The sequence below is a fragment of the Eubalaena glacialis genome, chromosome 9, assembly GCF_028564815.1.
Source record: "Eubalaena glacialis isolate mEubGla1 chromosome 9, mEubGla1.1.hap2.+ XY, whole genome shotgun sequence".
Lineage (NCBI taxonomy): Eukaryota > Metazoa > Chordata > Mammalia > Artiodactyla > Balaenidae > Eubalaena > Eubalaena glacialis.
The window spans coordinates 123,405,296-123,432,308 of record NC_083724.1 but is presented as its reverse complement, the minus strand read 5'-3'; the positions used below and the strand labels follow the sequence as shown (position 1 = coordinate 123,432,308).

General features: G+C 45.2%; 1 protein-coding gene across 1 annotated transcript in view; it reads left to right on the top strand.

Moving 5' to 3' along the window:
• The window catches only part of PALLD (palladin, cytoskeletal associated protein), a 375,092-nt gene that overhangs the window by 179,638 nt on the left and 168,441 nt on the right, over positions 1–27,013 (top strand). Inside the window, exons 8-9 of the mRNA XM_061200806.1 lie at positions 11,365–11,484; positions 13,255–13,594. Coding sequence (XP_061056789.1) covers positions 11,365–11,484; positions 13,255–13,594 — 460 coding nt within the window. The remainder of the gene's footprint in view (positions 1–11,364; positions 11,485–13,254; positions 13,595–27,013) is intronic.

Sequence of the window (27,013 nt, the reverse complement as noted above, 5' to 3'; positions counted from 1 at the left end):
GGTGCTTCCACTGCCGTGGCCCGGGTTTGATCCCTGGTCAGGGAACTAAAATACCGCAAGTTGAGATGCGTGGCCAAAAAATAAAAAATACCCTGCCTCAGAAATCTACACTTGGCACGGAGAATTAAATAAAATCCACACGCATGAACGACTGTTCGAGTGACTGCTTACATGAGTTGTTATGAGTTAGAACTTTAGAACAAGCAAATACTAACACATATTTGTAGTTAAACAATGTCCTGACTTGCCTGACAGAACCAGGTATGATTACGATTCCTTTACTAGTAGGCGAATGTTTTCTAACATTGACTTGAAGTTGACCATTGATGCTTCCAGGGGAAAAAACAGAACATGTATTGAATCTTTTACTGTCCTTAAATGACCTGATGGACTATTGCATCCAGTAGACAGACCTCTGAACTACTCAACCTTAGAGAATGTACATAGGAACTGGCTTCCCTTGTGGCTGTTTTTTAGCCACTGTTAAATGGAGAGGAGAAAAATTGATATGACTACGATACATCTGAGGCAAGAGATAAATTTTACAGAACTAGGTCAGAGATATTCTCCAAATGCTAAAATATAAGTAGCCTTTGAAATTCAGAACATATGTGAGCATTCTGGTTTTCCTGCCCTCTCTCCCCTTCCTGACATGATCACTCCTGCTCCCTCCCTGCTGGCTGGCCTCCCTCCCTCCCTTTCTTTCCCCATATCCCCTCTCATTTATTTATATATCTCTTTTTTTCTTCTCTTCACTCTCCTTCTTTTTTCTTATTCATGGGCAAGATATTTTAAAGCCCTAGAAATGAAACTGAAATGCACTAGTGCCTGGTCACAGCCCCTGTAGGGATTAGATGTTTAGATAAGGAAGGAAACAGCCCATTCCCTGCCGATGCATTTGTGCCACGGAAACAGGTTTTTCTTGTCACTCCTCTGCTGGGTCTGTCTGATGTCTTTTCCACTCCTATCTCGTCTAGACAGAAGTCAGCTTGCATCACCCATCTTCGCAGACAGCTTTGTGAGTCCATAGCAGTCAGCTTACTCAGAACCCACATGTGTCTGTCATAGTGCCTGCTCTGGCCTCCTTTTTTGACGTTCCGACTTTACCCTGATTGCATCCTTCAAAGACCAGTGTGTGTGGGGGGGCAGGGCCACAGAAGACTCCTTTGACAGCTGTCCGCGCTCAGGTCCTGACTCAGCTGTCTGCAAACAGCCACAAACTGTATCGCGTTACTTCTATAGCACTGTCTCATGGCACGCAAGATCGAAACTCCAAAAACCAACGTGTCTTACTGGTTGGGGAACGGTGCACATAAACGTGCGGTGCCCTGACCTTCAATGTGCATCGCCAGGGCCACCCACCCTTGTAGATCTTGGAGAGTGGAATCTGTGCTTTGGTCCCGTGAGTCGCGATGTGAAGTAAATTATAGTTTAAATGTACTGAGGTGCTGAGCATTTGGAGGGCAACGGTGAGGATGTTTGTATGCGATTCCAGGTTAAGATAGTGGAGTAACCAGAAGTGGGTTGGGTAAAGCCTGTGGTTCCCAAACCGTGTGGCAAGGCGCCCTGGGTGCCACACCATCCGGCAGAGGTGCTGGAGATGCTGGAGATTTTTGACAAACACAGTGACACTTGACATCTCATGGGGACGACTGCCGGCTTGAAACAGTTCCAACGTTACATCACTCTACATTCTCTTCTGTGACGTCATATCTTTGTGAAACTGAGTTTTTGGTGTGTGTGTGATAAAACGCAAGTCCCACGTGAAAATCAGGTGGACTGTGGAAGTGGGCTGGCTGGGTCCCATCTGATGCCAGGAGGGGTTGTGCCCTCCCAGCAGATACACACATCCATTAGTACGTGATTGTGGTGATTTAAGAATAAAATATTGGTATTTTTCCTTCAATTTATATGTATTTTTTAAAACAATAACTAACTTGTTAAGACCTAAATATTATTACGTTCTTTAGAAAGAACTGCTTAACAAAGGAGGCTATTCAGTATATCTTTAGGTTTTGGAGCACCGTAAAAAATGACTGAGACACTTAGGGTCTCGTGAACCAAGAAGGTTTGGGGAGAAATCTCTGGGGAGAGAGGGAGAGGCACCAAGACACCAAAAGGAAAACTGCGTGACTGTTGGAACCCTGAGATCTGCGTGCCTCTGCCCTGCCCCCCCAAACTGGCCTCTAGAAGGCCAGCCTGCTGGAGACCGAAGGGCTCATTTCTGGGTGATGGCAACATCCCAAGAGAAAAAAAATCCATCCATAATGATGCGGGAGTTTCTCCAAGACAGAGGCCATCTAGGTAACACCCAGGGGAAGGCCAGGGTGAACAGCCGCTCTCTGCTGTCCAGAGATTCCCGTCAGCTCAGAACCACATCGGACAAGAAGAGATCAAAGGCGTCTGAAGAAACCTCCCTCTGGGATGATACAGGAGAGCCTGAGCAACTCCCCAAAAAGCAGCTTGGAGGAAGCAGACTTGCGAAGAGAAGAGGATGTAAAAGCAAAGCAACGCTCTCGTCGGAGGGATAAGAAAATCAGCGCATCCAAGAAGTAAAAATAACAGGTATAAGGGGGGAGGAGAGGAGGGACATTCAGAAAACAAGGAGTGCTTGCAATGAAAAAGCTGGTAGCAGAAATGAAAGTTAGGAAATGTCGCGCAAAGTAGGAGAAAAAGACAGAGAAGGGATGTAAGAGAGAAAAAGTAAGAAAATTAGATGGTAGAGACCCGCCCCGGTAGACTACACATCCGTAAGTAGGATTCCAGGAGGAGAGAACAAAGGGGAGAGATTATCAATGAAATTTTTTTTTTCATACCCCAAACGGAAGGATATCAGTTTCCAGATTGAAAGGACCCACTGAGAGCACAACGTATGAAAACACATTGACAGCAGCGTGCATCGCTGTGAAATTCACAACATCCAGGATGAGGCCATGATTCTCCCCGTGTCTAGAGAGGAAGCACCAGGTCACAGCAAACTAACAGGATCGGAGTGACCTAGGACTCCTCAGCAGGCTTACTAGGCACACAGACAGCAAAGCAGCGCCTTCCAGATTCTGGTGTAAAATGACCTCCAACTCCATAAGGAGATGTGGTCAAGATTTTTCAGAGTTGCAGGGTCTCAAGGATTTTCCTCCACAGCTTGTCTGTAGGGTGTGCTCCCTGCAGCGAGAGAATTCACCGGCAAGAGCAAGATGTGAGGACAGGAGCATGACAGCAAATGCAGCCAGAGGCCGGGGTCCCCAGAAGGCACGGCTGCACATCGATGTGTCACAAGGACAGACATGGCAAGGCATTCATCCCTGAGAGCTTAGGGCCACCGCCCATCGCCTGCCCTGACAACAGACGGTTGTGGGTGAGCTGACCCCAGGTAGCATCTCTGCTTGGCCCGGCCTGTCACTGCCTGCCGGGTCAGTTGGGAACACTGTTACCGCCCACGGAAGTGCTCTGATTTGACCCGGTGCTGAGATCTGGAAGTTGGCCATGTTGAACTTAAAAAGAGAGATTTCAGAGACACAGACACCACCAGTGATTCCTCCCGGCTGTCCAGTTTCTGCCCATGCTTAGCCCCTCCAGGTACCCACCAACCCACCCCCGGGAGCCCCAGATTTCCCAGGAAACCCCGTGGCCTTGCCCATCCCATACCCCTGAGGGCTTTGGTAAACATCTGGGGAAGTTGAACTTTTTTCTGACAGTGGGAAGGTGGCCTTTTTTTAACATCTTTATTGGAGTATAATTGCTTTACAGTGGTGTGTTTCTGCTCTATAACAAAGTGAATCAGCTATATGCATACGTATATCCCCATATCCCCTCCCTCTTGCGTCTCCCTCTCACCCTCCCTATCCCACCCCTCTAGGTGATCACAAAGCACCGAGCTGATCTCCCTGTGCTATGCGGCTGCTTCCCACTAGCTATCTATTTTACATTTGGTAGTGTGTATATGTCCATGCCACTCTCTCACTTCATCCCAGCTTACCCTTCCCCCTCCCTGTGTCCTCAAGTCCATTCTCTAGTAGGTCTGCACCTTTATTCCCATCTTGCCCCTAGGTTCTTCAGAACCATTTTTTTGTTGTTGTATTTTAGATTCCATATATATGTGTTAGCATACAGTATTTGTTCTTCTCTTTCTGACTTACTTCACTCTGTATGACAGACTCTAGGTCCATCCACCTCACTACAAATAACTCAATTTCGTTACCTTTTATGGCTGAGTAATATTCCATTGTATATGTGTGCCACATCTTCTTTATCCATTCATCTGTCGATGGACATTTAGGTTGCTTCCATGTCCTGGCTATTGTAAATAGAGCTGCAATGAACATTGGGGTGCATGTGTCTTTTAGAATTATGGTTTTCTCATGATATATGCCCAGTAGTGAGATTGCTGGGTTGTATGGTAATTCTATTTTTAGTTTTTTAAGGAACCTCCATACTGTTCTTCATAGTGGCTGTATCAATTTACATTCCCACCAACAGTGCAAGAGGGTTCCCTTTTCTCCACACCCTCTCCAGCATTTATCGCTTGTAGATTTTTTGATGATGGCCATTCGGACTGGTGTGAGGTGATACCTCATTGTAGTTTTGATTTGCATTTCTCTAATGATTGGTGATGTTGAGCATCCTTTCATGTGTTTGTTGACAATCTGTATAGCTTCTTTGGAGAAATGTCTATTTAGGTCTTCTGCCCATTTTTGGATTGGGTTGTTTGTTTATTTGATATTGAGCTGCATGAGCTGATTGTAAATTTTGGAGATTAATCCTTTGTCAGTTGCTTCATTCGCAAATATTTTCTCCCATTCTGAGGGTTGTCTTTTCATCTTGTTTATGTTTTCTTTTGCTGTGCAAAAGCTTTTAAGTTTCATTAGGTCCCATTTGTTCATTTTTGTTTTTATTTTCATTTCTCTAGGAGGTGGGTCACAAAGGATCTTGCTGTGATATATGTCATAGAGTGTTCTGCCTAGGTTTTCCTCTGAGAGTTTTATAGTGTCTGGCCTTACATTTAGGTCTCTAATCCATTTTGAGTTTATTTTTGTGTATGGTGTTAGGGAGTGTTCTAATTTCATCCTTTTACATGTACCTGTCCAGTTTTCCCAGCACCACTTACTGAAGAGGCTGTAGGTGGCCTTTTCTTTACACAGCAAGATAAATGCTTGTTAGTCAGCATTTAAAAACTAAGTGAAGTAAGTCAGACAGAAAAAGACAAATATCATAGGATATCACTTATACGTGGAATCTAAAGAAATGGTATAAATGAACCTATTTACAAAACAGAAATAGAGTCACAGGTGTAGAAAACTTATGGTTACCAGGGGGTAAGAGGGTCACAGATGTAGAAAACTTATGGTTACCAGGGGGTAAGAGGGTCACAGATGTAGAAAACTTATGGTTACCAGGGGGTAAGAGGGGAAGGGATAAAATGGGAGATTGGGATTGACATACACACACTACTATGTATAAAATAGATGACTAATAAGGACCTACTGTATAGCACAGGGAACTCTACTCAATACTCTGTAATGGCCTATGTGGGAAAAGAATCTAAAAAAGAGTGGATATATGTATATGTATAACTGATTCACTTGCTGTACAGCAGAAACTAATACAACATTGTAAATCAACTGTACTCTAATAAAAATTAAAAATTAAAATAAAACAAAAACTAAGGAACACATTTTTGAAGGATACATACATATGTGGTAAACATATAAGGAAAATCAAAGGAGTGATTATCTCTAAAGGGGAAGGAAGATTCAGCTGGGGAGGGCATATGGGGCATTCTACAGTATTGGTCATCTTTTATTGTTCAGACTTACTGATAGGTATGCAGGGGTTCATTTCATTGTTACTCCTTAAACTGTGCATTTTTATTAAAAAAATTTTTTGTTGAAGCATGGTTGATTTACAATGTTGTGTTAATTTCTGCTGTACAGCAAAGTGAATCAGTTATACATATATATAGTCTTTTTCATATCCTTTTCCATTATGGTTTATCTCAGCATATTGAATATCGTTCCCTGTGCTGTACAGTAGGACCTTGTTGTTTATCCATCCTATATGTACTAGTTTGCATCTGCTAACCCCAAACTCCCAATCCATCCCTTCCCCAGCCCCCTCCTCTTTGGCAACCACAAGTGTGTTCTGTATGTCCATGAGTCTTAAACTGTGCATTTTAAATATTTTTCTCTATATATGATACAGTTTGAAGTTTTTAAAAATCCTTAATAAAAATTTATACAAGCCTTACAGTTACCCACACTGAATCTCGTCTTGCTGATTTTAGCCCAGAGTCCTTTTTTATTAGTTGTGTTAGCCAAACCATGTGGTTTGGAAGGTAAAAGCTGGATGTTTTTTTTTTTTTTAAGTTAGGCTGGACCCCAAAAGGGGGAAAAAAAAACCTGTGAAGGAAGACATTTATGAAAGGGTTCCCTCATTACCCAGAGGACTTAGTAATATTATCCTTGCTGCTTCATCATTTTATGTTTCTGCAAACACAATGGTTTTGTTTGTATTTAACCAAGAGTTCAGCATGTCCAAGAACTTGAATGAAATTTGGGGTTAACCTCTGAGAAATATTTATGTGATTAAGTAATTTTTAGGTAACTTTAAAAGCAGAATTTACCATCAGCAAAAATGGTTTCCAATTTACTAAGTTATTATATGCCCTCAAATCAAAAGTCTCCAGTTAGGAAAATTGGATTAAAAAGGACTGTACTTAGAGTTATTAATAACTTTAAATTTTTGCGTTTTTTAAAGGACAGTTTTTTAATAAAAATAAGTGAGCCTCTAACTCCCTTTATTTGAGACAAGCAGTCACTTCCTGATTCCCATCCCTCACCAAAATGTACTTCACAGATATCTTAAGGTCTTTGTTTGAAGAAGATGTTACTAGATGAAAATACAGTGCTGCAGCTGGGCTCATCTCCTATCCTGCTGGCTTTCTTCATCCCCGTGATGTCAGAGCCATCCAAGCTGAGACGCTCCTTTCTCTCAGCAAAATGTGAGCCTGTTGTCACTTCTGGATGAAATTTTCCCAGAGAAGCAAAGCTGAACAACTTTTAGGGCATTGGACTAATGTTTTATCTAGTAAAAGTCCCTGAGACGTAGCAATGTCCAAAGATCACCGAAAGAACTTGCCAGTGCTTTTTTATTCTTATTTTTTTCTTCCGTTTGTAGACTGTCCGGTCGGTCATCAGCTCTATGCATGAATCTACCTCATTTTATGCAATAGAAGTGTTCCTGAAAATTCATAGAAAATGAAGTTAGTTCAGTCGTATTTGAAACATGCAATCTTTTCATTCTCAAAAGGGCCCTCTGGAGGAGAAGGGGCAACTGTATAAACAAGCTCAGGTTTTCTTAAAATGGCATAACTTAAAAAAAAAAAAATCAAAATTGTAGATAACATAAGAAGACACTCTAAGAGTTGGCCAGATCATCACTCCAAAGCCACCTTCTGTTATCCCTGCTGGATAAGATTTTATCCTGATTTAAAATGTAGGTTCAGGGCACAGAATTGTATTAACTGTAAACACAGTGTTTACGGGGAAAGTGTTCTCAGGCGTTGAGACCAGTGGCATTTCTCTGTGTCTCCAGAAAGTCCATCTTTCCAGGCTGAGAGAGGACCGTTCAAGAGCATCAGCCCTGGGGGGACAGTGCAGGGAGGGAGGGGTCAGCCACGGAAGCTGACGGCCCCAGGCTCCCAGCAGCATCCTCTAAGATGGATCCCATCTCCCAGAGGACAGCCAGGATGGGGGGATTTTTCCCCAAATCTCAACAGACTGGGCTGTTCATTTCTTCTCCCACCGTCATGGCCACGTGACAGTGTCCTTTGGACTGGGCTTGTATCCTTCCAGTGTATCTCATATATTGGAGGACACACAGCCCACCTACTTGGGCAGATGGGTTTCTAGTGAGTTACTTGGATAGTGAGAGTAATTCAAGTGTTCAGATCCAGGAAACTCGTTGTTTCCCATCTTAAATCTTTTATTACTTCATTTCACATTGGGTTCCTCATGTCCTGGACCAGGAAACAATGCAGAACAGCTAAGAGGCCTTGTGCTCTAGGAAGAAGGAGCTTGTGGGGGACGGGGTGTGACCGTCAGCATTTTGGCCTCAACATTGATTAACCATGACCTTGAGAGGATCCCTCTGGACCTCGGACCTCACTTGAAGAAATGAGCAACTTGGGCTAGTCCACATACAGTCCCTTAGAGCTGTAATATCCTGCGCTTTATCGACCCTCCTCTGGTTAAGGACACTTCTAACTCATCTCGTAACCATATGTATTCAATTTAAAATTCCCAGTCCCCGTTGCCTTTCCAGATACATCTCACTTTCCCAATGATTCATCTTATGTGAAGCTCTGACTTGAATTATTTCCACGCTTTCTTCCTCTTCGATCGAGAAGCCTTGAACTGTGTGCAGTACACTCAGAAACACAGGGTACCTTAGGGTACCTTCCTTCACGCTCTCTGTCATCCTGTCATTTTCCTTCTCTTCAGTGAGCCTTTTCATCAATAATAATTGTGTGCTTTAAATGTATACAAGCCTTGGGACTTCCCTGGTGGTGCAGTGGTTAAGAATCCGCCTGCCAATGCAGGGGACACGCGTTCGAGCCCTGGTCCAGGAAGATCCCACATGCCACGGAGCAACCAAGCCCGTGCGCCACAACTACTGAGCCTGCGCTCTAGATCCCGCGAGCCTCAACTACTGAGCCTGTGTGCCTCAACTACCGAGGCTGTGTGCCTCAACTACCGAAGCCTGTGCGCCTAGAGCCCGTGCTCCGCAACAAGAGAAGCCACCGCAATGAGAAGCCCGCGCACCGCAACGAAGAGTAGCCCCCGCTCGCCGCGACTAGAGAAAGTCCGCGCGCTGCAACGAAGACCCAACAATTTTTAAATTAAAAATTAAAAAAAAATGTATCTCATGCCTTTACCTGAAAACTCTTTTCTTAATATGCCAAACACCTCAGCAGGATTCCTTGATGTTCTTTGAGCCAGGAACTCTGGTGGGTCCCACAGCGCAGTGTTTTTAAACTGTGGATCATGACCCATGAAAGTGGGTGGCAACCACCACTAGTTTAAAATAAAATAGAAGAGAAAATGCGTAGTAACCAGAATTTCGCACTATTTCTAGCACAGGAAGTCTTCAAGGATACCATTCTTTCAAAAAGAGAAAATAATTTTGTTTGTTTGAAACAAGGCAGCGCATTATTAAGAACTCAGCCTATCTTGTAATTGAAATCAATGCCCACGAGCTCTCTTGGGACATAAAGGAAGACTCACTTTCATTTTATTTATCGTTTAATTGGTTTACCTTTGCGTTTATTACTTTTATTGGTATTTAAAAATTGACACGTAATTTTAATAGATAAAAATGTTTGTGTTAGAAGGTAGGACTTTTACCCACAGTGAGCACTTTGTGCCCTCCCAGTGTTTAAAACATAAAATATGTTTGAGGGCAAGTTTGCTAATTTTCATTAGTGATGTTTGACTCCAGAGGAGACGCATTCCTCTAAATTCTGAAAAGCTTGCCCTCAGGGCTGTTGGAGAAGGAGCTTCGAAAGAAGCGTTGCCCTCATCCTGGTCTGTCGGCTCTTGAAAGCATGGCGGCCCAAACATCGGTGGCTCCAGGTGGCGACCACCGTGTCCCTAATCCTGAGGGTCAGCCACTCAGCTTAGCCCCAGTGGGGCACCAGACTTGGCCCGCCCAGGTGGGCTCACTCCACGGGCTGTGGCTGGCCTCCAGGTTGGCAGGGCTGAGCCGGGTGGTCTCAGTTGTGGTGGCCCATCTCTGCTCAGGGGCCCTTTCTCCAGCCCCACGGCCTGCATCCCTGAGGGGTTCAGCCGGGCTCCCAGAGATGGAGCAGAGCGAGAGGGAACCTGAGGCTTTGGCTCAGAATAGACATCACTCCCACCGCTTCCATGGTTGAAGCAGCCGTCAGGCCAGCCGGAACCCCAGGGCTAGGGAAGGGGATGGGGCTGCAGAGTCCCATTGCAGCAGGGCCTGGATGCAGGAGGGGGTAACTGCAGCCATTCCTGCAAAAAATCTATGGTACAGAGTCTCACGTGGCCCACATAATGTGCAAATAATCGACCGGCTCTGTGGGAATCAGAAGTATATGACTTTTCTTAACATTTACCAACACAATCATCTTATGTTACTCGTACAATATAGACGATCATTGGATTTAAAAATAGTTAATGCACTCCATAATAATACATACGTACATACATTAATCAATTAATTAGAAATAGCTAATACATTCTAGATCGAGCTTCTTCTTAATGGAACAGCTAACAGTTCCTGACGACAGAGCATTTACCACGCACCAGGCAGCGCCCTAAGAACAGTGTGTATCGTGTCACAAGAATAGATGGCCGTGAGGAGCGTGGAGTCTGGAGCCCAACTTGGTTCAAGTTGCCGCTCGTGATCCGCGTGACTTTGGGTAAATCAACTAGCCTTACTGTGCTTCAGCTTTCCTATCTATAAGACAGGCTAAGCGTAGTAAATGTAACTCATAAGGTTGACATGAGGGTTAAATCTAAATTCATCTATATTCGGTGCTGGTAGTGTTACCTAGTGCCTGAGAAGGGCTTACGTAACTGTCAGCTGTTGTCATGGTTACCATCATCGCCCCTCACAGTAACCCTGTGATGGTTGATTTATGAGTCATGATTCATACAAACCCTATAAGGTAGGTTCTATTATTATCTCCATCTTCTAGGTAAGGGCACTGAAGTTCGGGGAGGTGGACCAAAGTCACAAAGGCCCCATGGGGCAGCGCCCTCATTCAAGCCCCAGCAGCTGGTCCCAGAGTCCGGGCTTTGTATGCTACAGAACACAGCTGCACTGTGTAACAGTAGTTTCCAGAATAGTTGTCTGCAGTCAAACATTTCCGTGTTATGTTCTTTTTTTCCCACTGTCAGCTTTTCAGGAAGCTTGATTTTCCCCACCAGTGGCTTTTCAGCTGAGCAGCTACATTGTGGTTGAAAGACCTTCCGTGGCCATCAACCAGAGTGGGCAGGGGCTGGCGTCTTCCACGTGCCTGGCACAGAGGCACACGCTCTGCAAACCTCTTGTGTCCTCTACACAGATACACTCCCGAGGTGCATGTTGTCCCTATTTTATAGGTGAGGAAACCAAGGCTGATGAACAATCACAAAGAATGAGTCCTACTCCAAAGCTTTTGCCACTAGGTTGAACGGCTAAATTAAATGTCAAGAGATTCTCTTGTGACAACTTCGTAAAGTGACCCTATAATAATTGTTACTGAATGTGCTTGTTTTAGAAAGGCAGAGGGTCTGGCTTCTTCGGAGCAACTTTGTGGTTGCCCTCTGATGGGTTACTCTGTTCTCTTCCTTCCAGAGGAGATCTGCACCCTCGTTATAGCAGAGACGTTCCCCGAGGACGCCGGGATCTTCACGTGCTCGGCGAGCAATGATTACGGGTCAGCGGCCAGCACTGCCCAGCTGGTGGTCACCTCAGGTATGCGAGGAGCAAAGGCTTGACGGGTCCCCACAGCAGAAGGGACCCACCCAGAGGACTACTCAGCCTCCAGGAATGCTTTGCCCCAGGGGTCATCCTCAAAACCAGGGTTTCATCACGAAACAAAAGGCTGGGGTGGGAGGGGGGGAGGGGAAGCGGAGATGAAAACACAAAGGTGATGATAATGTAGCAACTGAACACACGTGGGGCTCTTCCTTCAGTCTTGGGATCTTGGTCTTGGAAACAATGCGATGGCTGCCCAAGGGCCTCCTGCTGGCCCAGAACTATGCTCACACCAGTGTCGACGGGCTCTGGAGATACTGGTGCAAATCAGTCACTGTTTAACCCACTAGATAAACCTAGAGAAGCTGTCAAGATCTTAGAAACCAGATTTCATTGAGACTGGACACCTATGAAAAACTAAAGGAATGTATTATTAAAACTAACATTCAGAAATATCTGGGCAGTTTTTTAAACTCAGAGACTTACCGCTAGGGAAAGCAACCTGAAACAGTTCTTTTCCTTTATTTCTTTGACCTTTAGTTAACTGTTTTCTACTATTATTAATTAGCTTTACCTGGTCTTTACGGCCTTATTTGTGTTGTTTATTTTACAGTGGTTTTTAAAATACCTCTTTGGCCAAGCCCGGTACGGGGCACCATGGTTAGGAGGCAGTGAAGACGCAGCCGAATTGCACCTGGATTTCTCTAGAACAGGGAGAACTCGTGCTAGGGGGCGGCAGAGACACAGACAAAACCAGTTTAGGGCTGTAGTGGGGAATTAGTGCTTTTTCATCTTCATTAAGAGAAGAAACGTAAAGTTCACCTTAACGGGACACCGGTTGATAGGAATGCGGGCTCTGCGTGTTAACAGGAAACTCCGGGGTCATGGTCAGAGCTCCAGGGAGGATCCCAGTATTTTGACTTTGAGTTGAAGACGGTCCCAGCAAATGGCCACAGCAAGAGTGCAGTGCTCCAACCACGCGGCCCAAACTCCGGGCTCCACGTCCACGTGGCAGAAATTAACATGCAGTATTTCCCGTTTTCCTCGGGGATAAATCTGCTCTAGGCCAAACATAAAAGCTATTTTTGAGCTTTCTGTTCACCTCAATAGGCATTTTTTGGAGCTCTGCTGGACTCTGGGCAAGGCCAGGAATACAAAGATGCTCTTAAGATGCGTTCAGGCCATTGACAGTAACAAGCAAAACTTTCTTTTGTACCAAGTTACAGCTGGTGTCAGTCATGTGAACCGGAAAAAATTATCCGTGAGATTGTAAGACATTTCCCTTAGACTCAGACCTTCACTTGGCTTTATGATGGATGAATGAATGAGTGAATGAGTGAACACCCATTGCCCAGCACAGAAAACCTTTGTAACCTACACTAACGTCAGCAAAGCCCAGGTAAGATGTTCCATCGGATCCATGGGCTGAAATGCAAGAAAACAAAGCATCATTAGTTGATACTGTTTGTGTTGTCATTTTTTTTTGATGCTGTTTGTGTGTGTGTGTGTGTGTGTGTTTTAACCAAGTTCTATCTTTAGCTCTTGTTTGAAATTTGTTAATGAATTGGTAGCTGGTCTCCCAGCTGGTGGGCCATTCAGGAAATGAAACAGGTGCAGTGAAATCAAGCCTGGGGGAACCAGGCCCCACCTCGGTGTTGCCCTTTCAACAGCTAACAGGGCCCTGGGCTCCCAGGCTGTCTGTGACGGTGGGAGGGGGCTGTGGACCATGAGCATATCACGGTGTCTTCCTTCTGTCCCCTCCCTCAGCCAACATGGACACCTGCGGCTATGACTCAGCCGGAGAGGCCAGCAGTGGCCGCTTCCAGCCCTCCCCGCTGCCCCCTCCAATCTGGGAGACCAGCTCCTTCGAGTTGGCTTCGCAGAAACCAGCTGAGATCCAGCACGTGACCAGCCCCGTGTTCGGGCTGAGCCCGGCGGCCCTTCAGTTCAATTCCGCCGCAGAGAGGGAAACCAATGGCATCCACCCGGGCCACGGAGTGAATGGACTGATGAACGGCAGAGCTGATGGCAGCAAAGCTCTTCCCAGCGCAGCCGTCCTGCTGTCACCCACAAAGGAACCCCCCCCTCTGCTTGCCAAACCGAAACTGTGAGTACTCCCGTACGGCTTGATCCCACTGTGGTACTTGTGCTAAATTGCCTCTGTTGCCAGGGAAACCGTTTTGCCTGGGCTCCACCACAGGGCAAGTGGCCCCTCCTGCAGGCGAGTTGTCGCGGGCTGGTGTGACCTTGCTACCAAGTGGGGTCCTTCAAAAATATAAATGATACCCCAAAGTAAAGAAGGTAAATGAGAAGCTTGGTCACATCTGCCTTTTGCTAAAAACTGTAACTGGTTTCAGCTGTGAAAGTATCTGTGCCTGGTGCAGCCTTCTGATGTATGCAAGGGTGTAGACCTCCCCAGAGGAGATGGGAAGGGGCTACGTTGAGCTGTCTATTAAAAGCATTTCCAAATGTTTCACATTTAAGAATCGGTATGGAAATCCGATACAGATAAGCACGGGAAGCCTGAAAGCTGAGGATGGAGATTGCGGGTGCGGACCCTGGGGAAGGAATGAGTGCAGAGCGCCCTTCCCAGCCCGACCCACTGGGCTTGGGGATCCGTGGAAGGCATGTTTCCGCGGATACCACCTTCGTATTTGGTTTCCATTATTTTGTTAGGATGATAAACCTGCGTGCGCTGTTTCCATTGGCGCCACACCGGGGAGGGCGGTGATGATCGGAGCTGTCACAGTGTCAGAGAGGAGGAATCAGTTAACAGAACAGACCTCGAGTCACTGCCCTGATGGAGGTCGGTGGAGACGTCAGTCACATCAAATGTGTACATAGTCTACGTGGCCACATTTCCTTGAGAATGAATTCTCCAGGATCTGGGAAAGCGCCCTGCGTTTCCCCGTGATGTCTGAGCTTTGTGATTTGGGGCAGGAAGGATGGCTTCAGGATAGGAGTTACTCTTTGCTTCTCTGGTACTGAACAGCCTGCTTTATTCTCCCTTCCATCAGCTCATTGGTGAGAATAGGTAAGGTATTCAAGTTAGAATAATATCTTATATCCGTACATCACTTTATTGTTAGGCGATTTTATGAGCATTATTAGACTAATCAAGTAACAAATCATCCAGACAGATGCCTTAAGTTAACAAATGGGTGGGCAATTTTATAAAAGTAAACTCCTTGACAATCTTGTGTTGCAGTTTCAGAAATCTCTTTTACTACCCCGCATTTTGCAGGCAGCAGGGCTGCTAGGTTTGTGTACGGTAGCGAATGTTCCATACCTAGACTCCAGGCGGGCTGAGATGCCGGGCAGGTCGCAGGAGCTCAGAAGTGGCAGCCTTAAAAGAGATTTATACTCTTGTAGCTCCAACCCACTGAATGAATTGCCTCTGCTGACTACTTTTATCTTTGCATCTTGAATATGTATTTGCAGTGCTTTTAATGAAACAAGGGACCTGCCCTCCTGAGGGAGAAAGGGGCAGGGTGTCCACTGACTGGGCCCGGGCTGGGCTCTCAGTGAAGTGTGTCTGCCCTAATGGCTCATGAAGCGAGTATAAATCACAGGAGAGCAAACAGGAGGGCTGTTAACATGCCTTTACAGCCCTCCTTATCTCAGGAGTTTGAACAACTCTTCAGCTTTGAGCTGGACTTTAGGTGAGCTTAGTGTCTCTGGGAGGGTGGGGCGTTGTCTGTAAAAGGCAGACAGGACACTTGGGTGGTTATTAAGAGGCTGCGGAGCTTACGCACAGGTTTGAAGAGTGACATCATGATCTGCTTCTTAGTCAGGTTTTCAGTATAAAGTAAAATACAGGGAAAATGGATTTCAGTGTTTAAATTCCCTTCATGTGGAAATTTAGGGAAACCTGGTAGCTTAGAAATAACATTGCTAGTAGCAGGTTTTCCTGCTGCTTTCTTTTTTTCAAATCTTTATGTGTTTAAATATATCCTTAGAGCATCACTTCATGATTTTCATATCGTATAATTACCTGCCAGTTACTAGGTAGGAAATAATATGTGATTGACACTTTCAAAATATATATCAATTTTAAAATTTTCTTATGAATTGCAGTCCTTTTTTGGATTTTGTTTTAATTACAAAGTAAGTGCGTGCTCGAGGTGACAATTCAAACAATACAGAAGTACTTGAGGTAACCAGCGTCATGGTTTGGTACGAGGTCTTCCACCCTTTCTCTGTTATCATGGTCTTTTCCGAAAAAGTTTGCTCATTGTTTTAGGAGTTGTATCCAATGATAGGAATGCCATCGAATGACATCTGCAAATCATGTAGAATGACATCCAAGGAATTGATGATTAATGTCACTGCCAAGTAAAATTCCTATACATGTCTACTTCCCTTCATACATTGGGAAAAAAGGAAATTTTGAGTCTTATGGTTGGCAGTGGGAAAACTGGTGCACTTGAATCTTTTTTCATCAGCCCATGATTTTACTACTTTTCATAAAAAAGGAGAGGCTTATATTTGGGGGAGTTTTATGGCATTTCATTCATCTGAATCATTTGTAACCAGATAGGAAACAATTAGGAGGGGATAAATAATAGGAATTTAAATATTTCCTCTTAATAAATGAACCTGAAAAGGCTGTTTGATTTGTCAGATTCCTGAAAAATTATCATTGTCAGAAGGAAAATCTCTTTGCATTTTTTTCTCTCAAATAGCTCACTATTTATTATGGAAAGGGAAAAAAATCAGACTGAAACAAAACAGTAGAAAGGTCCTGAATTCCCTTCTGCAGCAAGGTCCTCCAACAGAAATCCTCACCAGGGGTCTTGCCGCCCTCCCAGCCTCCAGCCGCATCTGTGCTCCTGGCCCATGGTCGTGGGATCCACGTCCACTCCCATTTCTGCATCTCTCAGTGTCTTTGGCTCAGACACCACCCCTCAGGTGTGAGTTAAACGTGATTGCATGTGGGCCATTCAGTGAGTTCCAGGTGCCACTCACAACGCACTGTGGACCACAGGAGCGCTTAGACTCCACCCAGGAAGGAATTCACCTGTGAGAGTTGTTTGTGTGACTCGGTGTCTGACACTCAGCACCGTCCATCGCAGTGCAAAGAAAAGAAGCCATGTGCTGCTGAAATCATAGTTCTTATCAGAGAGAAAGAGGAAGGAAGGAACATACGCCTAGCTTTTGTGAACTATTTTTTATATTATTGTCCTTGTTCAGGGCACACCAAGTAAGTCTGTTGCTGCCCACTCTCTACAAATGATGCCCGAAGATTCAAAATAAATACACGACTCTGTTTGTTAATAGGAAATAAAGTCCCAAGAATCTTTTTTTCTTGCCAAACCATAGTCCCTGGAGGACATGGGTATGCAGGGTCTCCAGGATTAAACGCTGGCGGGAAACTCTGGAGCCAGATTGAGCAGGTGCTTTACAGGTCCTGTTCTCCCACTGAGCTCATCTCTTCAATGAGGCCAAGCACTATAGAAAGACCCATATGCTGTTTTCAAGCCCCATTTCTTTCTTCTTTGATATTCGTCCTCCGTCTTGTGGGAAGAAGCAAGATGAGGCATCCAAGAGGGGCTGGCTAGAGGGGAGGCCATGGGTACGTTCCTGCACTGGACACAGGACAGCTCAGGGGCTGAAGTGGTGCCAGGCACGTGCCCTGGCCCTCAAGGCCCAGGCCCTCAGATGGGAGCACGATCCTGAAGTGCTCCCAGCATGGTCACCTGCACCATCAACGGCCGAACGAGGTGTGGGTGCAGCTCCCTTTCCTCCTGTTCTCTGCTCTCTCCTCCCTCGGCCGCTGAAGAAAGCATGGTGTCAGGGGTTCCCACCTGAAAATGGTGAAATGACCTCAGGCTGAATCAGGCTTCTCACAGCAGCCACATCTCAGACCTTTGCGTCTCTCTTCCTCCTTTCTCTTGCTCCCACCCTGCGAGAGCTGGTTATTCCAGCAATGCTTGTCTCAAGGACAGGGGCAGGTCCTATAAACTCACTGCTACTTAGGTATTGGGTTTTACGTGTCACCTTGTGCAGTTCTGCCCTGACATCTGCATGATGATGAGCGGTCATGAGCCCTGTGAGGGACCAGAGGAGGAGGAGAAGGGGGGGAGGATGCTGGAGAGAGGCAGGAGAGGAGGGGGCAGCCTGGACTGCTCTCCCATCAGGGGCTCAGCTGAGCCAGGCTTGCTGTCTCTGGGAGCTCCCTGTGGTCCCCTCCGCGCTCTTAGACACTAAGAGGGGCACGGGGGTTCCCTTGCCTGGAATGTTTGCTCCCCGGCATGTCCTGCCCGCTGCTGAGGGCGGCTCCTCCTGGTCTTCCCAGTGGCCACCTCCCCCGGGGCCCCCAGTCCAGAGCGGCCCCCAGCCGTGCCCAGTAAACCATGCCCTCTGCTGTCTGCACAGCACGGAATTATTGCTGATAGTTGCTTATTTACTTGCATGTTGCTTTGGGCGTTGCTTTCCCCCACTGTTACAGCGAAAGACCTTGACCGTCTCTTCACTGCTCTTTCGCCGGGTCCTGCGGCCTGACAGACAGTGAACGCCCAGAAAGATTTGAATGAATGAAGCAAGAACAGACCCATAAAGAGGAAGAGAAAGGTCTCCCACGTTTAGAGCAACCCCATTCATTGTGCTTAACTTTGACCCACATGTACTGTGGGATTTCTACTTTCCAACCCCACCAATCCCAGAGGTTTCCCACTTGACAGTACTTCCCAGCTGACACTCTTATCCTATAAGCTGAATGAGTATGAAGGATTAAATAAGAATCCCACTGGCTAGAATTACATTAGACAAGGACGTCCAGGGTACTTAATTTGGGATCCTTTTCAATTCCTTTCTCATTTCTTCCGTGTTCTCCTTTTATGAAAGTCTTACTTTAAAACGTAGAAAAAAATGAGACATTTGGAAAAACGAGGGAGCCGTCACTCTCCTGCCCGCTCCCCACTGGCGGGAGGACAAGCAAACCGCTGTTCAAGGCATGTGTACTTGACGTGTCAGCACCCCATGCGATGCAGACGCTGGACAACGGGCTGAGGGCTTCTGGGCCGCTCCTCCCCGTCCTGTTTATGTTGGACGCGCCCCAAGCCCGGGTGCGGCTCGGTCAGTGTAACTGGGAAAGTTGGACGTTTTCCGTCTTTTAACCTCTGCAGGTTGGGGTTCAAGGTCTCACTCTGTGACTGTTTGACATTCGAATACCAATGGTCTCTTAGGTTCTGTCCTAGGTAAAGGCTTACCTGCTAGGTCTAAACACACACGCAAAACAAAGAGACGATAAGCAAAACAGTTGAGGTCAAAATAAGAACCAAAGGTCAAAGAGATGACCTCTCCCAGCAGTTGTGAAGAGGTCCTTCTTTTAAAAAAAAAAAAAAAAAAAAAAAGAATTATTTATTCATTTGGCTGCGCCGGGTCTTAGTTGCAGCACGCGGGATCTTTAGTTGCAGCATGCGGGGTCTTTTAGTTGTGGCATGCGGGATCCAGAGTCCGGACCAGGGATAGAACCCGGGCCCACTGCGTTGGGAGCATGGAGTCTTAGCCACTGGACCACCAGGGAAGTCCCAAGAGGTCCTAAAATGTACAGAAATGTCCTGAAAATCTAGCTCACGTGTCATTCCCTGACTCCTGATGAGCGTCTGCAGTGTTGGGTGATGCTGGCACCCAAGGCACAAAGAGGAAGAAGACAACGGTGTTACCTGTGAGTAATTTACGACCGAGTGCTGCTCAGATCACACTGGCAGGAACACACACAGTTCCACACGTCTGTCAGCGCCACGCAGACGTGTAGAATGACCAATCCCCAGGTTAGGTTCCGTGCAATCCAAATGCCTTCTCTTCCCAGTTTGATGTTTGGAAGATAAACTGCTCTGCTTCTGATTCCAAAAACCTAATAGGCACCAGCTTCCATTTCTGGTTGAATGATTTTCATTGTCTGCTGAGTCTAGTCAAATAACGAAGCAATTTAGTGACAGTGGAAGTGCAACGTATAGAACCAGAAGGGTTTTCAAAGTAATATTAGGACAAAAAAATAGGGCAGAAAGAAGTTTCTTCAATTTGTTATTATAAAATCACAGGCAAACACTCATCCATGTGTTTATGGGACCGTGGTCCTAATTCTGAAGCACCTGGCCATGCAGATGTGGACTGTTCATGATATGATGCTGGCTTTGCAGGAACAGTGTTGATGTTGAATCACTTTGAGGCAGCCCTTCCCAGGAATGCAAAGTCCAATCAAGGAACTTCCTGAAGCTTAAAGCTTTTCACGAAGGAATAACATCTCAGTGTATCCTTCCTCATGGTTTTTTCACGTCAATATTGGCTCTGACACAGAGTCACATTCTTGGATGTTAGGATATGAGTGCTCTGCTGTGCTAGTCTCTTGGTGAGTGTAAAGTTTTAATTACATTTCCTGAGGAATCTTGAGCCCTTCTTTTTATGGCTGGTAGCCTTATTTGGTGTCTAAAATACAGTTGAAAATACTTACAGATACTCTACGTATTTTTGATGTAGTTCTCAACCATCCAGAGGAAATGCCAGATATTCATCTCAAATATTGGGTGCTTTCCGTGAAAGAGTAAATGATGATGCAATCTCTCTCAATGTGTCCATCTCATCTGGCCTAAGCACATATGAGGGCCCCTTTGGTGATTACAGAGTAAGTTGAAAAATGTAGTCCCTGCTGGGTAGAGACCTTTTATTTTTTAAAGGGGGAGCCACGTATGAACTACATGCCCAGAGATAATGCTATAAATCTGGTGTCCAAATATTAACAACAGAGTGTTAAGCAAAAAATACTAGAAGCAAAATGATATATGGAGCTGAAGACTAATTTTATGGAAAAAAATAAAATATTTCAACCAACTAAAATGTGTATTATGTGGGAATTCCCTGGTGGACCAGTGGTTAGAACACTCGGTGCTTTCACTGCCGTGGACCCGGGTTCAATCACTGGTCGGGGCACTAAGATCCCACAAGCCACGTGGCCAAAAAAAATAAAATAAAATGTGTGTTATGTATTAGAAGGAAGTACACCAAATGTTACAGCTCTCTGTGTGGTGCGCTATTGAGCAGACTATGTTTTCTTGTTGATTTGATTTTCCAACTGGATTTTCAACAGTAAGCGTTCTTTGTGTTTTTTATTTATTTTTTTAATAGTAATCTTTTATTTATTTATTTATTTTTACATTTATTTTTGGCTGTGTTGGGTCTTCGCTTCTGTGCGAGGGCTTTCTCTAGTTGCGGCAAGTGGGGGCCACTCTTCATCGCGGTGCGCGGGCCTCTCACTATCGCGGCCTCTCTTGTTGCGGAGCACAGGCTCCAGACGCGCAGGCTCAGTAGTTGTGGCTCACGGGCCCAGTTGCTCCGCGGCATGTGGGATCCTCCCAGACCAGGGCTCGAACCCGTGTGCCCTGCATTGGCAGGCAGATTCTCAACCACTGAGCCACCAGGGAAGCCCAACAGTAAACGTTCTTACTTTTATGGCTACAAAGTGTTATTTTAAAAGAAATAAGCCCTTGGCACCCTGTCTCTCCCATCCGTCCTTCTCCATTCAGCCTCAGTCCAGTGACTGCCATACTGAGCACAGCTGGATGCAGACGGTTCTGGCCCTGTGAGCTCTTGCCTCCTCACCCCCGCCCGGAGCCCCCCTCTTCTCCTAGATGTCCGGGGCTTTGGGATTCCATCTGGGCTTTGACAACCCATCCTAGAAGACCCTCCCCAGAAAACGCCCCGTATTCCAGAGTGATGCTACTTCTCATACACTGTCTCTGTTCCCCCAAACCCAACCCCTTTCTCCAGCTGCACATCTCAGGTGTTGGGATAAAAGTAACAGGAGTAATAAAAATTAATCAAAAGAAAAAAGTAACAGGAGTAAGATAACTTTTCATTTTAAGGCCAAAAATAAGCCACATATTTTAAAGACCAACGTTTAGTGGATAATCCATACAAGGCCTTGCACAGAAAGTAGGATGAGACTTTCCCCTCAGAAGCATCAGTGAGGGAGAAAAGATACGAGAAGGAAAATTGAGGTTCCACGTCAAATAAAAATATTATCAGTAAAATACCTGCCGAAAGCAGGAGCGGAGTTGTGGTGAGTGGGAGATGAAGAGAGAAAAAGGCTGAAGACAGCAATGAGAAAGGATAAGGAATTCCAGGACCGGTGCTGTGTAGTTTTTGTAGAAATGGTGAGAACCCATTTGAAGTTAGAGACTGATCCACGTTGGATTCAGTGACCGTGGTCTCAGGACTTGGTTTCAGCCATCATCAGCCCTCTGAAGGTAGAAGCATCATCACAGCATCCCCACACGCCAGCACCACCAGCTGTGTCCTTGTGGGGTCAGAAAGGGAGGCAGATTAAGCCGGATCAGGGCTTAAGGGGAAAAGAGATCAAACTCAAGAAAATGGAAGTTACACCAAGAATGAAAACGACTCGGAGGATGAGATGGGAAAACAGGAAAAGGGAACAGAAGTTGTGACCACAGAGAAGACGCTGAACGTTCAAACCCTTAAGAAAGAAGGAACTTCCACGCGGTAGAGGAATTCCAGTGGTGTCTGTTTGAGTGGCCAGTGGTAGTGGAGGTCAAGGTCACAGGCGTGGAGGAAGCGGTCAGGGAGCCATGAAGTGGACACTTTAGAAGGAGCATTTATGTGGACGATGGCCAAAGGGCGTGGCAGGAAACCACATGCTACGAAGTAGTGAAGCCATCAGCAAAGTGAGGACGTGGCCAAGGTCGTTGGTGACAAGCAGGGGAGAGGGAGTGCGATGCAGGAGCACGGAGATGGAAAGAGAGGCGGCTGCCCAGGGGTGATGGCGGAGCTGTGCTAAGAGTGCATTGGGGATCCAGGACCATGCAGGACTCTCCTTGCTCAGAGGAGATCACGATGAGGTTAGTAACGTCCTCAAGGAAATCCAGCTTCCAGTCAACACAGAAGCATTTCCGATGACACTGAGGAGGTGGGATGTTGGGTAGAAACAAAGAATCCCACAGATAATCCCATAGAAGAGGGGTCTGGGGGCAGGAGGAGAAGGAAGACCGCGAGGAGAGTGGAGGGCCGGGCTTGCATCAGACGAGGCAGGTGGGAGGGCAAGGATGTCACAGCACCCTTGGGATCACCTGCTGGTGTTTCACAAAGAGCAACCCAGGGCCTTTGTAGTTAGAAGTGGAAGGAGCCATTTCTGGTATAGTTTGTACTTCTTTGTTCGTCCCTACTTACTTCGTTTCCCCTGTAGCGCTGTGATCCGTTCTGTAGTTGCTTACCTCTTCTATCCAAGGAGGACCTTGAGCTGGGTTTTTACTGAGCAAGCCTCTTTCCTAGATTTCGATATTTGAAAACAATCGTTTAAGAACAGTTGAGCTAAGGCTCATGAGTCTGTAATCCATATGTACTGGATTTTAGTTTGTGTCCACAACTTCTACTACGAGAGAATTTATTTCTGTCTGCTGCATGCTGAAATACATTAGCTTGCCCTTTTTTTTTTTTTTTTACCATTGATTTCCTTTTTCTCTGTGAATGTGTAAGTCCTTCATTCAAATGAAGCCATCACCTAATGGTGAAAACATTAGTCACAGGGAGCTTTATCTGAGTTGGTTCCTCTTACACGTGTAAAAGCAGACTGTTCATTTTCTCAACAAACCTAAGAATGACTGTTTCCTTACTTGACTAAAGTTATGATTACACAAACCTTGTGGATAGCACTGGAATCAATGTTGGTTTTTGAAAACCTTTTCCATATGTGGCAGGGAATTAGATATTCTTTCCTTTGGTTTTAAGAATAAGGTACATATTAAACGAATTGGATAAAATAGATTTCCATGAAACATGTTGGCTGGATAATGACGCATAAATTGAGACACAGATTTGCACCATTACTCGAAAGGAATTAGATGTTCTTTCATTTGGTTTTAAGAATAAGGTACATATTAAACAAATTGGATAAAATATGTAGATTTTCATGAAACACATTGGCTGGATAATCACACATAAATTGACACACAAATTTGCTCCATCATTCAAAAGGAAACTATAAATTAATTGCAATCAGGACCTCCAACTTTGCTGTACAAAGTTCACGTCTTCTGACCCCTGGATGCAGAGGTTCCCACGAGGAAAGTACGGGCACCTCCTTCTGTCAAGGCTGTTAGGAGGATACACAGTGATTGTCAAGGTTTTTTTCCTGAAGTTCCGGAGAAATGCCTTAGTAAATAAGAACCTTTAGTTAGTGTCGCTGTCTCCGTTCGCACTGTTTGCTAGAGCTCACTTCTCTGCCCCAGCTCAACTCAGAAACCCTGGAGCATGCTTGCTCTGTGGCTGGCTCCGTTTCACAGTGTCCTGCGGATCTGGTTTTTTATGTCCATGGAGTGGCGGGTGTATCCTCTGTAGGCGGCCTTTGAGGGACTCCAGCTGTGAGCCTCCTGATACAAAGCTAGTAAAACCGTGGAATCACTAACATACTATCCAAATATTTTTACTTCACTATGCATGTCAGGGACCACAAGGAGTAGGTCCAGCTCTCTGGTCTTCTTTTTTTTCTCAGAGGAGTTTATAAATCGGTCAAATATGGGTAATTATATGGCTCGGCTATCATTTCAAACTTTCTGCTTTCCTAGTAATTGCCATTAAATGTGAAGGTTTTGAAAGATTTCTGGAAAGACCACAAATATTTTCTCGTCCTTGTTTCTTTCTTTGTTGGAAAATAGCTCCTGTGCCATCTGGTTTCAGGGATGTATCATTACATGTAGTACTGTTTGTAGGGGAAAAAAAAAAAAGCTATGAAATATGGCCTGAGTACAATGCAGTGCAAAGTAAAAATGTCTTCTGTAGTTTCTAAAATGGAGTTTGTAGCTTGGACTTGCAAGTAGTTTTGGTCACGGGGGTGAAGTCTCGCTCTGGGTGATCGTGTTTCCTGTCTGGTATCCGCCTCTCCTTCATAGCAGTTGTTTTCTTCAAAGGGCGTCCTCTAAATCAGATGTGAAATGTTCACATTTATTTTTATTCTGTCACAAAGCATTCTGACAGAGAAGAGGGTTTCACGATGGGACCTTCTAGAATAACAGCAGGAGTTTCACTTCATGTGTGTTCTAATTATTCTATCTTAAAATAGCAGAATTATGTTTGGTCTTGTCATTACTATAACAGTCTGATACTAAACAGCTGCCTTACTGGAGAGAAAGATAATAGAGAATTTTTAATTTTTACCAAAAAATGGCAGAGGGAGGTTTCTAAAAGCAGTTAGATGGCCCCTGAGTGTCCATTACTTGAGAAGTTGATTTCTGCTGAGGACCTCTGCTCCTGTGTTCACCATGGTATCACCTACAGGGAAATGTGCATGTCGTTATTTCGCACATAACAAAGGGCCAAAGGCTGCTTTTATACAGCAGAGTTCTGTTTTGCACTCTTGGTGCCAGTAGGAAGCAATCTCAGTAAACTGGAATTCCTACAACAATTGGGATGGAATGAGGAAGGTGCATCTCTTCAATGCTGTCTCTGTTCTGGGTCCTTTCAGTCAGGACAAGGGAAGGCACCATGGAAATAGATTCTAGAGCCTGGGGCCCACCTGGCCGGTCCTACCTTTGCTCTGCATCTCAGGCTGCACCTCTCTGCTGTCTTCTCATACCTGACCATCTTGCAGGGATGGATGCAGGCAGGCGATGACGCAGACTTCCTCCTGGACCCAGCTCAGGCCCCAAACATATAGACCTGGATTGGAGTGGAATGAAGGGGCTACGTGGGGTCCAGGCAGACAGGAGGCATCAAAGACAGCTCCCAATTGGGAGTGTTTGGGGAGGCGGTCCTGCAAGGCCGGGTCTGTGTCAGGGGTTTGGGTGGGGGGCTGGTCTGAGATGGATGGCTGATTTCTTAAGAGCTTGACCTCTGAAAAGTGACTAGAAGTTGCCCTGACACAGTGAGTATCTGTAAATGGATAAATTAAAGTTTTGAATTCCTCTCTTTCTCCCAAGTCCTTATCAGTCTGCAGTGTACCCTCCACAGAGTCTAGAACAAACTAATTTAGGGTGATATGAGAAAATAACCAAGTCCCTCTAGCTGACTGCATCCCACTTGGTTATGAGCGATCTGTCATTTATTCTGGATTTATTCCCAGATCAGTGAGTCATTTTCCCCCTGGTGTCAGATTTCCTCCGCGATCTGTTTTCACATGAAATTTATAAACATCAACTTTTTGGGTCTTTTTTATTAAATTTTTCTCTTGAGCTATAATTGACATATAACACCATATTGATTTAAGGTGTGCAGCGTGTTTCCAATATATGTGTGTATTGTGAAATGGTCACCACAATATGTCCGTTTAATACCCATCACCTCACAGAGTTACAAGCTTTTTTCCTTGTGATGAGAACATGAAAAATCTACTCTCTTAGCAGCTTTGAAATATGCAACACAGTGTTGCTATCTGTAGTCACCATGCAGTGCATTACATCCCAGAACTTAAGTCATCTTATAACTGGAAGTTTGTACCTTTTGAGCCCCTCCACCCATGTCACTTATCCCACCACCCCCAGATTCTGGCAAGCACCCATCTAGTCTCTGTGTATATGAGTTCAGTTTTTTGTTTTTGGGTTTTTCTTTTTTTTTTTTTTAAGATTCCACATAAAAATGAGATCATACAGTATTTGTCTTTCTCGGTCTGTCATGTAGCATAATGCCATCAAGGTCCATCCATGTTGTTGAAGATAGCAGGGTTGCCTTCTTTTTATGGCTGAATAGTATTCCTGTGTGTGTGTGGAAGGTGCGGGAGGAGGGAGAGAGAGAGAGAGAGGGAACATCTCTATTTCTGTATCCGTTCATCCATCAGTGGACACTTAGGTTGCGTCCATGTCTTGGCTACTATAAATAATGCTGCAACAAACATGGGGGTGCAGATATCTCTTCAAAATAGTGATTTCATTTCCTGAAGATAAATACGCAGAAGTGTAATCCCTGGACCATATGGCAGTTCTGTTTTTAAGTTTTGAGGACCCTCCATATTGTTTTCCATTGAGGCTGAACTGGTTTACATTCCCACCAACAGTGCACGAGGGTTCCCTTTTCTCCGCATCCTCGCTGACGTTTGTTATTTGTTATCATTTTGATTATGGCCATTCTGACAGTTGTGAGGTGATACCTCATTGTGGTTTTGATTTGCATTTGTCTGATAATTAGTGATGTTGAGCATCTTTTCATGTGCCTGTCGTCCATCTGTATGTCGTCTTTGGAAAAATGTCTCCTCAGGTCTTCTGTGCCCATTTTTAATTGGGTTGTTTGCTTTTTCACTGTTGAGTCTTGTGAGCTGTTTGTATATTTCGGGTATTAACCCTTTATTGGTCATATCATCTGCAAACATTTTCTCCAATTTGGTGGGTTGCCTTTTCGTTTTGTTGATGGTTTCCTGTGGTGTGAGCATGTCTTGTGCTAGGAAGCAGTCTGCTCATATATGGTTCATGTTGACATTAGCGTGAACTCAGAACACTGTCTGAAGGTGCAACAGGATTATCGAGGAATTTACAGGAATGAAAAACCACTCTACACAGTCATATCCAAGAGTCTCCACCGTGCATCG